The sequence below is a fragment of the Centroberyx gerrardi genome, chromosome 12 (assembly GCF_048128805.1).
Source record: "Centroberyx gerrardi isolate f3 chromosome 12, fCenGer3.hap1.cur.20231027, whole genome shotgun sequence".
NCBI lineage: Eukaryota > Metazoa > Chordata > Actinopteri > Beryciformes > Berycidae > Centroberyx > Centroberyx gerrardi.
The window spans coordinates 22,724,994-22,744,343 of record NC_136008.1 but is presented as its reverse complement, the minus strand read 5'-3'; the positions used below and the strand labels follow the sequence as shown (position 1 = coordinate 22,744,343).

At 44.1% G+C, this 19,350-nt stretch overlaps 1 protein-coding gene across 4 annotated transcripts in view; it reads right to left on the bottom strand.

Moving 5' to 3' along the window:
• vps13b (vacuolar protein sorting 13 homolog B) overlaps positions 1-19,350 on the bottom strand; it is a 351,965-nt gene that overhangs the window by 8,167 nt on the left and 324,448 nt on the right. For 3 of the 4 annotated variants that reach the window (XM_078287161.1, XM_078287162.1, XM_078287163.1), the window contains exons 51-62: positions 18,735-18,905; positions 15,284-15,491; positions 13,749-13,937; positions 12,828-12,974; positions 10,378-10,664; positions 9,422-9,549; positions 8,345-8,541; positions 4,896-5,014; positions 3,715-4,171; positions 3,134-3,298; positions 2,516-2,744; positions 93-269 (exon numbers count right to left, since the gene is read on the bottom strand). In XM_078287161.1, coding sequence (XP_078143287.1) covers positions 93-269; positions 2,516-2,744; positions 3,134-3,298; positions 3,715-4,171; positions 4,896-5,014; positions 8,345-8,541; positions 9,422-9,549; positions 10,378-10,664; positions 12,828-12,974; positions 13,749-13,937; positions 15,284-15,491; positions 18,735-18,905 — 2,474 coding nt within the window. Of the gene's footprint in view, positions 1-92; positions 270-2,515; positions 2,745-3,133; positions 3,299-3,714; positions 4,172-4,895; positions 5,015-8,344; positions 8,542-9,421; positions 9,550-10,377; positions 10,665-12,827; positions 12,975-13,748; positions 13,938-15,283; positions 15,492-18,734; positions 18,906-19,350 lie in introns of those variants that run through there. The other variant, XR_013506903.1, reaches the window with a different exon arrangement.

Genomic DNA, 19,350 nt, shown 5'->3' with positions numbered 1-19,350 from the left:
ACTATTTATTTTTCTATAATCTGTCACTGTCAGCAGTCTGCACCTCTTTGGGTATGCGCTCTACTCGTGTTGAAATGCAGCGTCACCGTTACCTTTTGAGATGTGTTTGACGAAGGAGGTGGTCCCTCTGGACACCCCGCTGACGAAGGCCCCGGGGCCGCGGGTCAGGCCCTCGTACGGCAGGCGGAAGAAGTCGGACACGCCGTTACCGATGCTCCGCACCAGACTGGCAGGACTGCCCAGGATCTCCAGAGATCCCACCACCCAGCCTGAGGCAGAGGAACAACACACAGGACAGTTGGATGGTCATATTTGTGTATATGCTTTCTCATAGTCATCACCATCATTATCATCGTTATTTTAGTTTTAGTTTAGCTTGTATTTTTTTTTTTTTGGTTGATTTTTCTTTGGATTTTTTTCCATTTCAGTTTAGGTTTTAGTATTTTGATTGTCATGGATAAGGAGAACGCAGCCTGCATCGCTTTTCATGTGGCCAAATGTATTCATGTGTTAAAACATGTACAACATAATTGGAGAATTACCCAAGGGGTTTCATAGTATGTAATCAATGTAATGCTGGGAGATTTGGCTTTTACTCATTTCTGGATAGAATTTTCTCCTACATAGCATTCTCAATTTGGCTTTAATGGAAAAAGTCCAAAGACCAAAAGCAATATGTTAATATTTTATCCTGTTAGTTTTGGAGGCTGCCATTACAGTTTTGGTTTAGCTTTGTTTTTGTTGTACAATCCACTTTTTCTTTCATTCAACTTCACTAAAATGTTTGTTCCTGGCTAGTTTTAGGTTTAGTCAGCTATAATAACCTTGATACACACGCATATCAAAAAATCATGCAGGTAATTACTGTGACATTGATGAGATGATCTTTTTATTCAATAACGTAAATCTTTCCAACACACATACACCTGCTCTTACACCACAGCTAGAGTAAATCCACCTTCACTGCTCCACACTTGCCAAAAGCGGAGGTGCTCACACTCTAAACAACATACAGAATTTCAAGTCAAACTGAACAGTACGACTGCTGTGGGACGTCACGATTACACGTTTTTGACTGTGTTAACTCTATGACAATCCCATACACGGTAACACAAAGACACACATAAATTCATACATGCGCACACACACACGCACACATATAGATACACATACACACTCGCGCACACTCCTGCATGAAATCATACATATGCCACGGCTAGATTTACGGCCTCATACTATCTCACCTCTCTCATTCTACCATGGAGTCTGCTTCAGATGGCACGGCTCATTGATATTTATGCGCTGACAATTGCATCACAAAATCAAATAGCCATTCCTCAAGACGCCAGGCCCCGCTCTGCTCTTATTCTCCGTCAATTTTCGCGTGAGTGATGGACTCTAATGGTAGGAAATCAGTTCCAGTGGGGCCTAGCGGTCGTTTCTGCTTTACATGGTCTTCCAGTTGTGGTTTTGGTAGAGCATAAGGCCCTGACAGGAGCTGATGTTTACAGGCCTGAGTCATGGTGACACACACACACACACACACACTCACGCATATACTGGAGTGTATGTGTGTGTGTGTGTGCTGTGTATGTATGGATATGTCGGTGTGTGTCCGTACGCCTATATGTCTTCGTGTGAGCGTGTGTGCGCATGTGGAGTGTACATCCTAAATCTAATCAGTCCCAGAATGCAATGCTTCCTGGAGAGCCCCTTAGTCCACGATGACTCAGGTAGAGGAGAACACAGTGAAGTGACGTGTTGAAATACGAGCAGAAACGAAGGCTCTAACGAGAGACAGCGGGGAGGAAGCGTCCGGCCAGAACAGTGATTTCTGAGGTGGAAATGACTGGGTTAAATCATACCATGTGTGGAGGGTTTGACTAGACAGGAGGACAATGCAGGAGAGAGGTAGGGAGGCTGAACGAGGCCCGATCGGTCTGACTTAGACCCGGTGGCCGCTCACAGATGGACCATGATGTACTGCCGACACGCAGAGTATGAATCATGAGATAGAGTCAGTCAAAACCTTTGATAAAACAATAAATTGTGACACTGTGAGGACTGGGATGTTTTTTAGGCCTCCGGTGATTCAGTTGTTACCTCCTTGAACTTAAAGTTGTTGTTAAGAAACCGACTTACTGTACTTTCTGGGAACTACTGGGTCCAGTCATTTCAAATCTGGACTGAGTGAAGACAGACAACGGAGTTTCTCACTTGAGCACACATCCTGTTATTCTATCGTCCTTATGCTCATTTATTTTGTTGCCTAATCTGAAGCCTGTCAGATACAGATCATCAATCTGTGTCCTTCTGGTGTGAATAGAAAAATAAAGTGTATGCAACATTATCAGTCTGGTGTGAATGCATACAGTGTACGTCTACTGGAAGGACCGTTTGCTGTAGGGTGTTAATGAGGTGGCGGCGGGTCAGTGTGAGACCGTCGAGAGAGAAAGAAGCCGTATGCCTCCCTCCCTCCCTCCATCTATCTATCCTTCTCTCTAACTCTACCTACCAGCTCTGAAGAGCGCCCCGGCGGCGTAGTGCATGGCCAGAGCGTGCACCAGCTGCCTGGCCGTGGTGCAGAGCGGGCCTCTCTCAAACAGGGAGAAGGAGAGCGGAGTGTGGTCAGAGGCGATGTACAGCTTCAGGGAGGCGTGGATGCTGACCAGCAGGCTGACCGGCTGGATGGCCAGCCGCTGCAGCCGCACAGGGTGGACCAGCGCCTGCACCGACTGGACCACCTGGATGAGATGGACAGAGTGTGAGCCCCACTTTAAGATAAGCACAGCAAAGTAAAACAAATCAAGATTCTGTACAGTCCCACGGTGCGTTTGTGGTAATGTTTAAGAGGATTGGGGGAGTTGTGTGAAAATGTGAAAATGTGAAGCTAAGGTGTGAATATCCATGGCTAAAGTCAAATTTCCACAACAAGAACCAATACTTCCTTTTATTAATTAGACATTGCTCAATAACAACCACACATGATTTGTAGAAAATTGTTTTCTCAAGTGCTGTAAGCCATGATGAAGTTTGATGGCACCCAGGTATAGAGGAGTGTCTGACCTGAATTTGCCACTTGTTGCCACTTCAGACCTGCCTAGAGAAAAACATTATGTTAGGAATACTGAACCTGTTCGGGGAGGATGGGAGCAGCTCCAGGCTCTCTCCCCCTCTGGGGCTCTGCTGTGGTCGAGGCCATGGCGGTGTCGGGGATGTAGGTGTGGAACAACGTCTTAATGTAGTAAACAAAGGTGTCTTCTAGGTAGACTCTGGCAGGCTGGAGATGAAAGGTGACCTGGGAAGAAAACACATGAGAGTGTTATGAGAAGTGCTACTCTACTGTTGTTACGATGGGAATATATCGACTTGGAGTGTTACTGGCTGGCAGTGGTGGTGTTCCATGTTGCTTGAAGTTGTTGTCTTAAAGAGGTTGACATATAATTGCTGAATTGATTTTGAGTTTCTAAGGAATTTTGTCTTTTTTGTATGCAGCAAAAACACATAGTATACAAATAAGAAGAGAGCAAATAGGGGGTATTACACACAATGCAACCAACAATTTCAACACTAAAACATTTTAAGTAAAAACATCTGAATGAAAAATAGGAAAAATGTATGAATTCACAGCAAATGTACAGGGGGCAAAATGGCAGCAGTAGGATGCACTGAGAAAAAGAAAGTGCAAATGAATGAGAGAGAAACGAAACCAACCTGCTCCATGGTGCACCCGTCCCCGGCCAGCGTCAGCCCCAGCTGGAGGAAGCAGGAGCGTTTGAACTCCTCCAGGGCGTCCGGAGACTCGGTGGGGTTGGCATCGCTGCTCCACGCGCCCCCCGCCTCGGCCCCGCCCCTCTGCTCCTGGCACAGCAGCACGGGGAAGTGGAAGCTGGCTCGGTTGTACAGCTGGTTGTCTACTTGGAGACCGGAGCAGTAGAGCTCGATCAGAAAGGCGTCGGTTATCAGAGCGGAGATGGGCGCCGTGCCCATGCCGGGGTCGGCTGCCAGCTCCGGGGGCAGGGAGGCGGCTGCTGGAGCCAGGCTGAGGAGCAGCTTGGTTAAGGTAAGTCTCAGCAGCTCCACAGAGCCCGAGGGGCTGGTGATGTCATCGCTCAGCGCCACGCTGGCCTCGCTGAGGAGGACTCTGAAGGACAGCTTCTGATCAGAGGACCTGAAGAAACAACAGAAGTTATTAATGTTACAGTATCACATAGTTATTATATGATATAGTTGATGATATAGTTAATTATTTGGGCTTTCATACATTTCATTGTCCTTAATTGTTGTCTGCAACATCTCCAACTTTTAATGTGATAAAAGTTTATCTACAAAAATTCTGATTCAATTAACCACATGTATCATGTTGTGTATATCTTAACAGATGAATCATAGATGATAGAGAAAATCAAATCTGATTCATAGAAGGCTCATGATGTTACATGTGTTTCCCACCACCACAGCACATTGCCATTAACACAGCTCATTGGCTGATGTCATTTGATTACATTTACCTGTTATTTGATTACACTGATCTGCTTATTTTGCTAATGCAATTGGAGTACAATGATGTAATGGAATACAAATGTAATGGCATGTAGTACTGCACAACTGTATAATTACAGTGATGACAACACAAGAAGGTTTTGTTGCCCTCCTGTGGTGAAAATGAGGCCTGCTTCTTCATGTCTGGAATGTAGTGCAGTAACAACTCCATACAATCACATGCTGTCAACAAAAATTACAAACCAATTTGATGATGCACATGCTAAACAGCCCACTAGTAGATCCCTTGAGGGTAGAAAGAAAAACATGGATGGATGCTTTCTTAAGTTATAGCTGAAATATGCGGGAAGCATACAGCAACAACAATAGAACAACAATCTGCCCATCCGTACCTGCTGTGCTGGCTGAGTACAGAGTCCATGCTGCCCTCTGGTGCCAGGGACAGGACCAGAGTTCCTTTCTCATACACCACGTCTACGTAGAGACAGCCAAAGCCTGGCAGGAACACCACCTGAGCAACAATGGAATACAGAGATACATGGTTAAGTAGATTACAACACTTTTTCAAATAGCTCTGGATAGCAGGTATTGCATAAGCTCTTTTTTGCATTAAATAAACTTGATAAATTCTGAAAAATCCTTCCCTCAATATCCCACAGTACCTGCTCATTCCTGCCTTTTGTGCCAATACAGTGTGAGTGAGTTATGAGGACATTAAGGTCCTTCTATATTATCTCTACTAGAATAGTAATAGAAACTAGAAAGGTGCATTTTCTGGAGAAAATGCGTGTGATTTCTGAGAGTGCAATATAAATGTGACAGCCCATAACAACAAATACCTAGCATATGTGGTGTGTGTAGGCACATGTGTGTGTGGGCGTGACCGTGTGTGTGTGTGCGTGTTTCTGAACATGACTGACCGTGGATCATCTGTTCAAACTGAAGCGGCTGAAACAAAGATGTGTTAGATGTAATATGTGTATGTAATGTTAAAACTGTGGTAAATGTGGCAGTTTGAAACACTTCTGTGAAGGTGCTGTAATGAGTGTCCAAGTGATAAGTAATAATGTTCTTCCTACTAACAAACGATAGTTAGTAGGAAGGCTATTTTGTAGGAGCTGAAAGGTACAAGGGGTATGAAGAGTATGAAAAGTAGGTATATATTCAGTAGAAAAAAACAGAAAGTAAGAAAGTGACAAGTATTAATGTTAGAAATGTACTAAAATATATTAATACTAAGAAGTAAAAAGGTATGAAAATATGTAAAAGACATGTTGAAATGGAGAAGAGTGAAATAAACAAGAGCTGCATGTGAAAGAGAGCAGCAGAGCAGCAGAAGCTAGTGTGAAATAGAGTGGAAATGTTCTAAAATGTACTAAAATGTAACAATACTAAGAAGTAAAAAGGTATACAAATATGTAGTTGGTAGGAAGAGCAGGATGGCTAACTATCTAGTTAGAAATAGTTAGTAGGAAGGCTTATGTGAAAAGCTGGAAGGTACTAGTAGTATGAAGAGTAGGAAGGCAGTGACAAGTTATAATGTTAGAAATGTACTAAAATGTAATAATCGTAAGAAGTAAAAATGTATGAAAATATGTAAAAGACATGTTGAAATGGAGAAGAGTGAAATAAGCAGAAGAGCTGCATGTGTAAGAGAGCAGCAGTGCAGCAGAAACTACTGTGAAACAAAGTGGAACACTAGTGTCAAACAAACGTTAATATCTCAAAAACTATACATCGTATCGCTTATATATTGACATTGTGAGTGAGAGCAGAAGCAGCTGAAGGGTTTGATGTATAATATGTGTATGTAGTGTTAAAGTTGTGTGAAATGTCACAGTTAAAAAATGTGTGAATTTAGTGAAAAGTACAGCCTGTAAAGTCTGCTAGAGTGAGTTGTGACATCACGCACTCTAGCGTAGTGAGTCCCATTATAAGGTTGAAAAAAGTATAAAACTTAAACTGCGATTTCTCAAAAAGTACAAAAGGTATCAAAAAGCTGAATAATAAAGAGTAATGAGTAATAAAGTACTATTAAGTACTATATAAAACTGGTGACCCGTTTAAAGTTTGAATGGAGTTTCTAGCTTAAAGTATGAAAGAGTAGTTAGAGTTCAAACAGGGCATGGTTTGAACAGTCCTCCCATAGACTTACATTGTAAAAACAGGTACTAAAAAGTTGAATAGTTCAAAAAGTATAAAAGATATAAAAAAGATGAATACATGTAATAATGTCCTAAACAAGATGAACAGTTTGAGGTTTGAATGAAGTTTCTAGCTGAAAGTATGAAAGAGTAGATAGAGTTCAAAAAGTGTTGACTTTGAACATTCCGTCCATTGACTTCCATTATAAAAAAAAGTGGAAAAAAGTAGAATATCTTAAAAAGTATAAAAGATATCAAAAAGTTTAATACATCCGACAATGTCCAAAAAAAGCTAAACATTTGAAAGTCTGAATGGCGTTTCTAGCTGAAAGTATGAAGGAGTAGATAGGTGGCAAAAAATGTACGGAATAAGAAAAATAAAGAGTGGGAATATTATACCTGTGATTGCTGACTCAGCAATCACACAAATATCAATGTTACTTCGCAAATAGATAACTTTACCCATCCAGACCCAGTCAGAATCACAGATTCAAAGCTCACTGCTCTTCACGTTGCAGTATGTGTGTTTGTGTGTGTGAGAGAGAAAGTCTAAGCATGTATGACTTTGACCTCTGCTATACAGACCTGACTCTACCCTGTCATGCTGTAGTGTGTGTGTGTGTGTGTGTGTGTGTTAGAGCATACATATGTCTGACTCTGACCTCCACTGCTGCAGGTTGAGAGTGATCAGCCCCTCCTGTGACGACAGGAAGAAGATCCCTGCTGAGCCCTGCGCTGAGCAGTCATAACAAGTTCAACCCTTGACCTTTCACCCCTACAGCGGGGGTCAGACTGAGACCCCGCAGTAACCAGAGACACCAGACAGCCCCGGCCTCAACCTGAACCTACAGCCGGCTAGACACAACACCAAACATTACACACTCTGCTCCTTACCACCTTGCTAACCCCAAACACACACTACACTACACTGCACCAGCCAAAACACACTAAAATACTTATGAGGCTGGCTACCTAACCTCAGCGGCACACACACACACACACAACCCCAAACATACACTTCATTCACCAAAACACACATACTTGTACTTAGCTAAGGTGAAGCACGCATAAACACACTTGTATGCACACACACATTGTTTAACTCTTTGTTGGTGTGATCGGGGGGTTGAGTTGCCGTCCTCAAGCGCTGTCGGAAATATCGCAATCATGAGTCGAGCAATTTACGAATGGGAAAGTGGGAAATTTTGTTGATACCCGAGTTGCAGAGACATGACTGGTGGTAGATATAATACACTTTATGCATTGTGTAGCATTCAATGTAAACAATTAGTTTTGTTGTATGTTTATATTTTCAGTCTCAGTTGTACGTATTTTTATTAGTCAATTAATTAAAACCTCCAAACTCGAAAGTAGGAGCTTATGAGGAGCGCTTGAAGGCATTCTGTGTGTTTTTGAATGACAAGAGGAAGAGGGATGATGGGGAGGCAAAGTATTACAATCCTACAGTTCCTCCTTAAAATCGATTGTTAACAAAGGGGGTGAAATACATGTGGAAATGTGTCAGTTTTAAACAATAGAGTGAGCATTATGTATTAAAAAGGAAGATTGTGGTGGCAGTCTATTCTTGTCTTCCTCACTATGTGTGATTTTTCATGCAGGGATAAAATACATATTTTGTGTCAGTAAGAGGTGTGACATTCCCTTGTCTCCTTACACCTTTATATGCATGTTTTTACCTGCGTGCCGGGGCAGTTGATATCTATGGGGTCGGTCCAGTCGGTGCTGCTGTGGTCTGAGGTGGTTTTCAGCAGCAGGGCGGGCAGCGCCTCTCTCTGCCTGCAGTCTGGGAAACTGGAGGAGTGGTGGTAGAGCTCGTGGTGCAGGGAGCAGTTGGCAGGCAGAGGACGACAGAACACCTCAGTCCTCGGGGTTTCTAAGAAGAGAAAGCAGGAAATAGTGTAATCAATAAATCATGGACTTGGAATTCGAAGGTTCTATCTGGGTGGAGTGCAGTTCTGAAATACTGAGCATCAAAGATTTGCCAAACCAGCTGGCAAAGCTGTTATGTACTTTCTATCTTTTTAAATATTTATCTCTAAAAGGATCTTTTTGTAAAAACACCACACAGGCATAAAGTAACATTCAAAGATAATGAATTTGTGGATAACTAGATTTTGACAAATTCAGATAGAACCTTCCAAGCTCACGAAATGCTGAATAAACAAATTATACTATATAAACCAGACAGTCCTGATCCTCAGTTCTGACTAGCTGAGTCACGTTGTAGGCCAGTGTTAAACACCTGATAAACACACCCAATAAACACACAGCTATGACTGCATGACAGTAATACAATCATGTCTCACAAACATTTTGTTTAGCTACTTCTAAACACAATGGGTGGAAAGATAACGTTAAGTATTATTATTTAATCAACACTGATTGAAAGTATTTTTTTTAACATTTGCATACTTTTTTTTTTTATACAATGGTGTGAAAGCAACCAATTTTTTGAAAGCAATATGTTACTATCATTCTATAAAAGCTTTAAGACACTTGGAGTGAGTGAGTGAATGAATGAATGGATGGTAAATTCCTGTGTTTGACATACACAAACTGTATGGTGTATGAACATGGAATATATGTGAGCATTGGTTGATATTGAAGATGTACATGTCACCAAAGAGAAGAGAAGAGAAGAGAAGAGAAGAGAAGAGAAGAAAAGAGAAGAGAAGAGAAGAGAAGAGACCAGTCCAATGCAGTCCAGTCCAGTCCAGTCCAGACCAGCTCTGTTGTGGACCTCCCCCCCCTACCTTTGACTCTCTCCTTCAGCAGCAGTGGGATTGGACACTTGTTGTGGATGAGCATGCGAGGACAGGGGTCCTCATTCAGAGTGATGTATGTCACCCCAAGGTGCTCCTGATATGTCAGCACCAAGGCTCTGCAGCAAAACAAATAAACACATAAATAAGCAGACCACAGACAGCTCACAACCCATCCCTTCACATCACGCATAGGAGCACACACACACACACACACACTGAGATGTCAAACGTCACATTACTGCTATGTCCGTTTCCCAGTCCCTGAGGTGCATCCATGGGCAGAGCCCTAATTGAAGCCAGGCATGGACACACTGTTATTCTGTGTGTGTGTGTGTGTGTGTGTGTGTGTGCATCTGTGTGTGTTTTGGCTGGTACAGTCTGTGTCTTTGGGATTGGATGGATGTGAAACATGCGCACACACACACACACACACCCACACACACACACACACACACACACACACACACACACAGAGGAACACAGCTGACCAATCTAAAAACAAAAATCAGGTGTTTATCTGTGGAGAAAGGCACAATACATTCACTTCTCTGCTCATGGGCCTAATTACATACACTGTCTCTGTGTTCTCTGTATTGGAAAGCTGTCCAAACAGCTTTGCACTACGGCCACCCCAGACGAAGAGATGCAGGGAAGCAGAAAGAAAGACAGAACGAAAGAAGAGAGGAAAAATGAAGAAAATAAAGAGTGAGTGAAAGAAAGAAAGACGTGAGACAGACTGAGAGGGATCGTGCGAACAAGACAAGCAGAGAGACTGACAGTGGAAATGATGAGGGCATTTCTCCCTGTGCTTCATCGCCAGTGTTTAACAAGCTGTGACCAGCTACAGTTCCTCTCTGCTTTGTGTCCTGTGCCAGCCGTGGGTTCGGTGCCCTGCTCTAAACCGACTGTCGCGGCCAGTAAACCGCAGACTCCACTTCACCCACCTGCTGTTCGGGCCGCCGCCGGAGCCCGGCTCCCCAGGAACCGACACGCTCTGCCTGGGGAAGTCTGGTCGGACGGGGGCGGGGAGGCTCCATGCCGCGGACACGGCCCCGGCGTCCGGCCTGGTAATCAAGCTGAAGAGCATGTGTCTGAGGGGCAGAGGGGACTCCACCTCGCCCTGGACGCTGGTTCGGACCAGGTCCCAGCACGGCACGGAGCAGGGCCTGGCAGGAGACTCCTCCTCTGAGGGAGACAGGCTGAACGCTGACGTCTCTGGGATCTCACAGGGCTGAGGGAAAGACAGAAAGAGGGAAGGAATGGAGAGGAGTTGGGAGGAAAAGAAAGGAATGGCGCAGAGAAGGGGAAGAGGTAGAGGAGAAAAGACAAGAGGGGAGCAGAGGAAATGAAAGAATGGAGAGGAGAGGAAAAGAAAGGACAGGCAAGGCAAGGTAAGGTGAAGAAAGGAAAGGACAGGAAAGGAAAGGTGAGGCAAAGAAAGGACAGGAAAGGAAAGGAAGGGGAAGGAAGGGAAAGGAAGGGAAAAGAAAGGAAAGAAAAGGAAAGGAATGAAAGAAAGGAAAAGAAGCAGAGGGTGAAGAAAGAGAAAAGAAAAGAAAGGAAAGTTAATCAAAGGAAAGGAGAGGAAAGGAAACGAGGAGTGGAGAAAACAGGAGAAGAGGGGAAGAAAAAAACCGGGGTAGGGGAGAGACGAGCGCGGTGGGAAGAGGGTGCAGAAGATGAGAGGGGAGAGGAGGTGAGGAGAGCAGACGAGAATAAAGGAGCGGCGGACGAAAAGCGGGGTCAGGAAAGGATATGAGATGGGACAGGGAGGACAAGAGGAGAAAAAAGAGAGAGGGGAAAGACGATGCAAGCGGTTACAACAAAAGATACATGGTAAAACCACATTGTTATTGTACTCTCTTCTTTCTCCCACTGAGCTTAGTGTTAAATTGGTAGCAGAGGAGCCCTGCTGCGCTGGTTTAGCAGCCAGTGAGCAGCGAGTAGTTGAGTACTACGGGGATTAGGCACTAAGCATGATGAATAGACCAACTAGAAAGGCATTCCTGGCCTTGTTTGTGGTCTGTGTTATTGTTAAGCCCATCGCCCGCTATTTCGTTTTTTTAAGGCCTTTTTTTAAAAAGGTTTTTCAGTCAATTAGTGGCAACTGGCAAGCTCTGCCATCCTCCTTTAAGGGGATCTGAAGGCTCGTTAAATGACATCACTGCATTGTTGCTCTCTTTGGGGACAAGCAGCAGATGAAAGCGAGGGGGGAAACCTGCATCCAATTCTGGGTGTTTGTCTAATGTCCCTGTGAAGTGCCATTGCCACATGGTGAGAACGGTGGAGGGAGAGAGAGGGGGGGAGCAACATGATCTGATGGAAAACGGCTTGCTACATCCCTGCACTGTGTATGTGCGGTGGTGGCGGTGGGGGCCGTGTGTGTAGGGAATGTGTGCAGTAATGTGTGTAGGGAATATACTGTATGTGTGAGTGTGTATGTGTGTGTGTTTCACTTGCTTCAGAAGCTTCAGCGGGCTGGGATAGACACGATGCAGAGGCACACACACACACACACACACACACACACAGCCATTATGGCTATGAGGTGGCAGTGTGGAAGCTAAAGGCCCAGGAATTACACTATTTCACACTATTTCAGAGAGCTGGAGCTGCAGTAACAGCACACTGCGTTAAGCTGGTGGGGGCTTAGAGACTGGGCAGGTGTTGTGATGTCTGAAATATTAGCCTTGCATAGCCAGAACTTTTGCTTCATTTTGTTCTAGCACAGTGCCAGCACAAGAAAAATCTGTCTGGAGTTGTTTCTCATGTTTAAGGTGGAAAAAAAACCACAAAGAGATTTTCTATTTTTTTTCTCAAACAATTGCAATACAGGTTCAAAGCTTGTTGATTGATGGGAGTGCTCGATTGTCTCTGCTGCACCCACGTGGGAAACGAGGATGGTGATTGGTAGAGATGTAAGGACGAAGTTGCGGGGGTGGTGAAAGGATGGGGGGAAAACACTAACAGAACACACATTGTTCCTCCCCCCACTCTGGTTTTACACAAACACATGCACACACCACTCAGTTTATTACAATTTATTTTATTTCCCATACTTGTCCCTCATGCATTTTGCTTTTGTTACACAGTTTTCCTCCTTATTGTTTTCATTTTGTTTCTCTCATCTTGTTATGTTTATTTGTTTCTTTTACGGTGAGATGATTTTTACAAGCCTCTTTGCTTTCTTGTTTTCACCTGCACGATTTTTAAATTAGTCTACTCCCTCGTGAAACTTCCATTGAGTCAGACCAGTGAGGTTTACTTTATTGCGTGTTTACCTGAGTGTGTGAGTGTATGAGAATAGAGTGTGACTCATCGTAACAGTTTGAGTTCAGTGCACAGAGAGAGAAGAGGGTATAAGTTTGTGTGTGTGTGTGTGTTTGCGTATTACCTGCTCTTCAGTTCCTAGTGCGTGGTCAGACAGCAGAGGTCTGTATTGTACAGTGTAAGGAGTGTTGTTGACGAGAACTGTTCTGTCCTCTATCTGCAGGATCTGGATGCCGTGCCTCACCACAGACGACACGCAGAACTGACACAGCTACAGGGGAAACAACAGACACCGACGTGTAAGCCAAAAGCGCCAGAGAATCAAGTGTTTTTACTACTTGCTAGATCTGGATATTAGCTACATCACTATGGCTAGATAGCCATGTGGTGGAAAACAGAGCAACCAAAATATGATGTTCCAATACTTCACCACACATTTAAATAAAAAAGAGATTTTATCAAAGTGGGAAAGCCACAAACAATCCAAAGCCATAACAATGGAAAGTACAGTACACTTTATGTCTAGTCTAAAAGTTGTAGTTTGTCCCCCACTGTCATGAAAAAGACAATACTAATGTTTCCACTAAACTGCATTATACTGCAAAATATATTCAGGGTTCCCACTGTAGCTGTGATGTAAAATTCCATGACTTTTCCATGACTTTCCAAAACTACCTCAAAGTGCTTCCATGAACCTAAAGACTGTATTCCTTCCTGGTTTGTTGATGTTTTTCAGGTCAGAAAAGTTCTACAGGGGTAAACAGTCTGGTTTCAACTACAGTTGGGCTTGCTGAGGAAAAAAACAGTTGAAAACCACCACCTAATGCAATAAATGTGTGAAACAAGTTGTAAAATACATTCTGGTATATTTCTGTAAAGTGACCCGTTGAAAAATCCCCTGATGTTCCCCGACTTTCCCAGATAATTAATCACATTCTTTCGCTTTCCCTGTCTGAAAAGTTATATTCCATAATTTCCATGACCACCAGTGGGAACCCTGTGTATTATATGATAAGCTTTAAGGTTTGTTCAATGTCCCCCTGACCTTCTGTCTTCCAGGGAAGGCCCCCAGGGTGATGTCGGCCTCCACGTATCCCTCCTCGTCCAGAGTGACCACCTCCGACCCTGAGCCCTCCTTCCAGCGAGGGGAGGTCAGGTCGTGCACCAGCTTCAGCGCCGTGGACTTGTGGACGGTGTTGGTGTGGGCCCAGTAGATACCAATCTGGAAGGCTTCCTGGATGGTGGAGAGGGGAGAGAAGAGTGAGTGTGAGATTGTGGGAGGCAGAGGGAGGAAAACACATGGAGAATTAGAGAGAAAAAAATTACTGACAGGATTTGCAATTATACTTGACTGTATTTGATTTAGCTTCAGAAATAGTCACATGCTGGGATCCTGACAACTCAAGTCAGTGTTCCTTACAGTTTCCATATTTACTCCATAACATCTAAGACAGTGTTGGTTATTGAAGAGTATATGACTTCCACCGTCGATGGCGCTGTCAGGGAAACATCATTCCCGTACCACAGGCGCTTGACTGACACACTGATTGTACATTTGGCCAGTGGAGGTCCACAGCATCATGAAGCACGCTGATCAAACCCCAGTCTTCTCTAATAAAGCCATCAGCTCTGGGAGACGCAGCTGAGGCCAAGTCCTCTCTCCACTTGCCCTTACCTAATAAATAGCAGGGCGCTATGGAAACAATGCTTTATTTGTTGCTATTTCACAGTCTATTACACATTTACAACTTTTTATTTTGTTTCTTTCTGATGAAGCGTATCAGCACTTGTCCTTTGATACGCTGCCTTCTCACTTAGCTCTGGGGTTGGCAGAAAGAGGCGGCAGAAAGATCTGTGTGTGTGTGTGTGTGTGTGTGTGTGCATGTGTGTGTTATGATCCACAGAGGGAAAACCATCTGCAGAGCTCTCCTTCTGATCTCAGATGCTAGTGAGAAGACATGCCTACAGTATATGGTGACAGAGCTGGGCAGCGGATAAAGAGTTAGGCAGGGAATGTTGCTGTAATGCAACTCTGGTGAATGATCTCAAGTTTTGTGCCTATTAGTCAAGATTGAAATGTGGAAAGAACGCGTTTCATAATGAAGGCTATCTGGCTCTGGACGACAGGCCAAGACTGCCATGTTCTGTTTGATCTCAGGGCAAAATACTACATTGTCCAAGCAGACAGGTGATGTGACTGATTTTTGTTTTTCCAACTATAGATAGATCAACAAAGGTCAGAATCAGAATTAGTTTTATTGCCTAAGTAAGTTTGCACATACAAGGATTTCGATTTGGTGGGTTGCTCCCATAGCTCAAATTAAATAACACAACATTGTAAAAAAAAATAGAATATCAATAAATTCAAAGTACATATATAGGGAATAGCTCTCTTTTTGAGGTAGTATACAAAGAAATTAGTGCATAAGTAGTATGTAAAAAGTGTAAGTAGTATTTAAAGATTTTAGTCTAAGTCTCAGCATGATGCCGCAGCACTTTTCCTATGCAACACTATCACACCACAGGTGCCTTGCTCAAGAGAACAGTGGCAGGCCAACATGAGGACAGATGGCTTCCCACCTTGAAGTTGGGCGGTACGATGACCTTGCCGGCTGGTATCTGCAGCACGATGGTCTCTCCCTCAAACAGCCAGAGGTCCCAGTGGGAGTGGTTGGCCAGCAGGGCCCAGGGCAGCAGCTCCACCAGCAGGGTGTTCAGGCCCGACTTCCAGCAGGACAACTTCACCTGCATGGGACTATCCCACTGGGCAAGGGGCTCCACGACAGACCTGTGGGGAGAGAATGCAGTATTATGGAAATGATCTGACATGACTGGGATAAATATCAGTGACAGATACACAGTATAAGACAGAAAAATAATAGACAGGAATCCAATCAGAGAGACAGGTACATATTTGATTAACATAAGCCACTTGGTGGACACTTTTATCCAAAGTGCCTAACAGTACCATGGGTGCAGACATTTTAGCTCTACCCATTGATCTACACCAGACCACAGACAAGCAGGCAGGCATACTGAACAAACCTCTACTGTGCTGAGCTTGTTTCTCATTTAAGCTATACTTCACCACAGACATATAGTCACCATGACATATATATATAAACACACAGACAGACACACAGCTACCTGCAATGCAGTATTGATAAACAACCATTAACCTCAGATTGGCTCGGTAATAAACCGATCCATGGACCATCAACAAGATTAAGAACGTCATTTCTCTTATATTATCATGTAATTTGGCTATGGGTATCTTTTACACACTCACAAACACAAAGAGAGCAGCATACAGCCTTAAACAGGCATTACATGTGCCATACATAAACAAGCCAATCTCATAGCAGCTATACTATACAGACCATTAACACGCTGGCAACAGTCACACAGGCCACACAAATACACAGAAAGAAACTGTTTGCAAACAAGTTATGCAACACAAACAGATACAGAGAACAGTTGACTCAGCATCTGGGAACACACACGGGCATGTAAAGACACAGACAAACAGGCAGACAGACAGAAACACACAACCATTTTTCCACCAATCCACTGACACCGCAGTCATTTCACGGCAATCATGGTCTTGTGAACCCTAAACAGCGCTGAGCGCCAGAAAGGAGCCAAACAAACAGTTCGCTCAGACTCGCTCTGAAGTTCAAAGCCATCAAAGACGACCCAGTCTTACCTCTGCCCCAAGGCCGGCTCGACTCCGCTCAGCCTACCTAGCCATCTCAGGCCTGAAACGTAGAAGACTCCCTGCTGTGAAACAGGTCCAAAAAAAGCACTGCTGATAGTTGTTCTTTACCATTAGCTAGTGTGTGTGTGTATAGCTAAAAAAAGGGGACTGACCTCAAGGCTGAGGGCAGCAGTGCAGGGCTCATAAATCACATTATAGGGCTCACAAAAAGGTAATTGAAAGAAATGTGCTCAGCAGCTTCTGTCAGGGCCGCCAGCGCTGGGGTTCAGGGCTTCACAAGTGTGAATTCTGACAGCTGCCCTGCTCTACACACACACACACACACACACACACACACACACACACACACACACACACCCCAACACACAGCCTGCAGCTTGATCTCACCCTAACCCCAACCACTACAAGATGTTTGTTTAATGATTGTGGAGGTGCCTCTCTGCCATTAAAATCCCAACACAGAAAGAAAAATAACATTTACCACTTTCAACTTCCTCTGCCCCCCAAGACACAATATTTACACACTCCCCGCCAAGGAACCCAGTTGGTTTGGTTTCTCCACTGTGCCAGGGAGCTTGCACCCTCTATCCAAACAGCAAACTGTATCAATGTTATCGACATTAAGGGAAAATATACTAATTAAACTGTGGCTTTGCCTTGCTATCCAAGTTCTGAGTGCGTTTAGAGATGGGAATTAGGGCTATTAATCCACTGATCGCGCCTTCTTACTTTTTCTCTTTCCATTTTTTTCCCCCTCACTCTCCTTCACATTAAGTAGCAGATTTCTGGGCCCCAGACAAACTGCCACTTTCCATGATGGGAAATGTGCCTTGGCCTTGGGCTTTTGTTTCGCACGGCCGGATCACAGGGGAGAGAGAGGTCTGACTGACAGAGAAACCCAACACCAAACCACCAGATAGCAGCTCTCCACTGGGACGGAGTGTGTGTGCGTGTGTGAGTGACTGAACATTATGTGTGTGTGACATTTTAAGGTGAGCGCACATGTGCATAGTGGAGTGTGTATGTGACAGAACGTTCTGAATGTGCGCGCACATGTGTTGGAGAACAATCGGTGTGTGCGCTTGTGTATGTATAGAGAGCGGAGAAACCCAGGCAACCGCAGCCAGACATATGGCCCATGTGTCCAGCAGATCCACTGGGACTCTTTGTAACGCTCTGCCTCTGGGAGAGCATGTGGCTAAATGTTCTACCGCTGCTATCAAGATGTGATTGCTTTGTGACAAAAGATGGTTCCCAGAGTGACGTTTGTGGACAGATTCACATGTGTGTACTGCCCTAGAGTATACGTACACACATGCATGATGCGCGTGCACACACACACACACTCACACATATATACGTACATACGCTTACAAACCTGTGCCAAGTTTTAACTGAATGCAAGGCCCTGGGACTTGTGTGAGAAAGTGGGACTGTGACAGAGTGACAGTCTAAATCTCCGGTCCGTGGGGGACGACAGTGGGATCCCTGCTAGCGTCTGATGCACGGCTCTGCATTGTCTTAGCAGTTAGCCGTTTTATTATGTGAACAAAGAGTCAACAATAAAGAGAAGCCTCCCTCATTAAAGGCTCTGCCTTGCACAACTCTGTGCTTTGAGGGGGAATGCTGTATGAAGCCTACTATTATAAAAACAGACTGGTGGGTCTCGATGAAATCCGAGTTACGAAAGAATAATGACCAGATTTAATGCTCGCCGCAAAAATACTATAATAAAGATGAAAAAGAATAATAAATGCTGACTTATTATTGAAGATCATGAGGTGTCATGGTGGCTTGGCAGGCTGAGGCACGTACCATGTACTCATGACATTGTAAGTTTGAATCGGGCTCACAACCTGAATCACTTGTCATCATTTGTTCTGTTTATCTCATCGTGTCCACAGTGAAAATGCTACATATATAACCTACATGTAATCATGCAAATACTGTGAACATTCATAATCTATGGGATAGGAAACAGGCCAGTGCCTGTGTCTCCAGAGGCTGAATCTTCAAGATTATGCTCAAAGGAATACCATCAACAACAATCCTGGACATAAAAGAACGATTTGAAAAAAGTCTTCTTTTAATCTTTTAACTGACTGCATTTGATTTAACTTCACAGGCATTTGAATATTTGTCTTACACCGGCGATTTTGATGCAATGGACCCAATGGATACAAGGACACATTACACACAAACATATTCTCCAACAATGAGCGGGATGCAAACATAGTTACATATATGTGTGACACAAACATGTTAACGAACAAAATGCGGGTCAGTGAAGAGGCAACAACTAGCACAGTGTACCTGTCTGTGTCTTTGGTGACGTAGGGCCACGGCGGCTCAGTGGAGGACTTTGGACCATAGAATTCGGCCAGGATGTGCTCCAGGTTGTCCTCGGTCCCGGCCTTGTTCACTATCTGTTTGATCAGGCTGGTGGAGATCGGTACAGCGCAGTGGGAAGCATCTTCCTCCTCCCTGGGAGAGGGAGCACAAAAAAACACAAACATCAGTATAGAGTTCTATGGCAGGACTGACCTAAATGCCATGCATGTGTTTATCTGTCTGTGTGGTAAAATGTGAAAATTTGACCAATTTTCCAATTGCGGCATATAACTCATATGCGACATATATTCCCTATAGTAGTGGTTCTAAACCATGAGACCCAAGAGTCTGCAGGTTTTCATTCCAACCAAACACTACACCAGCTGATTTCACTGATTAGCTCCTCTTTGGTGTGGTGAAGAGATTGATGCAGTGATTGGTTGGAATGAAAACTCTTGGGGTCACAAGGGCACATGGTTGAGAAGCCCTGCTCTATAGGACATATTAGCCAATCTGGTTTACTTACTTGCTCTGTGACAGAGGCAATGCAAACATATTTCTGTTTCGATATAGAACAAGACATCTCCTGACAGTAACT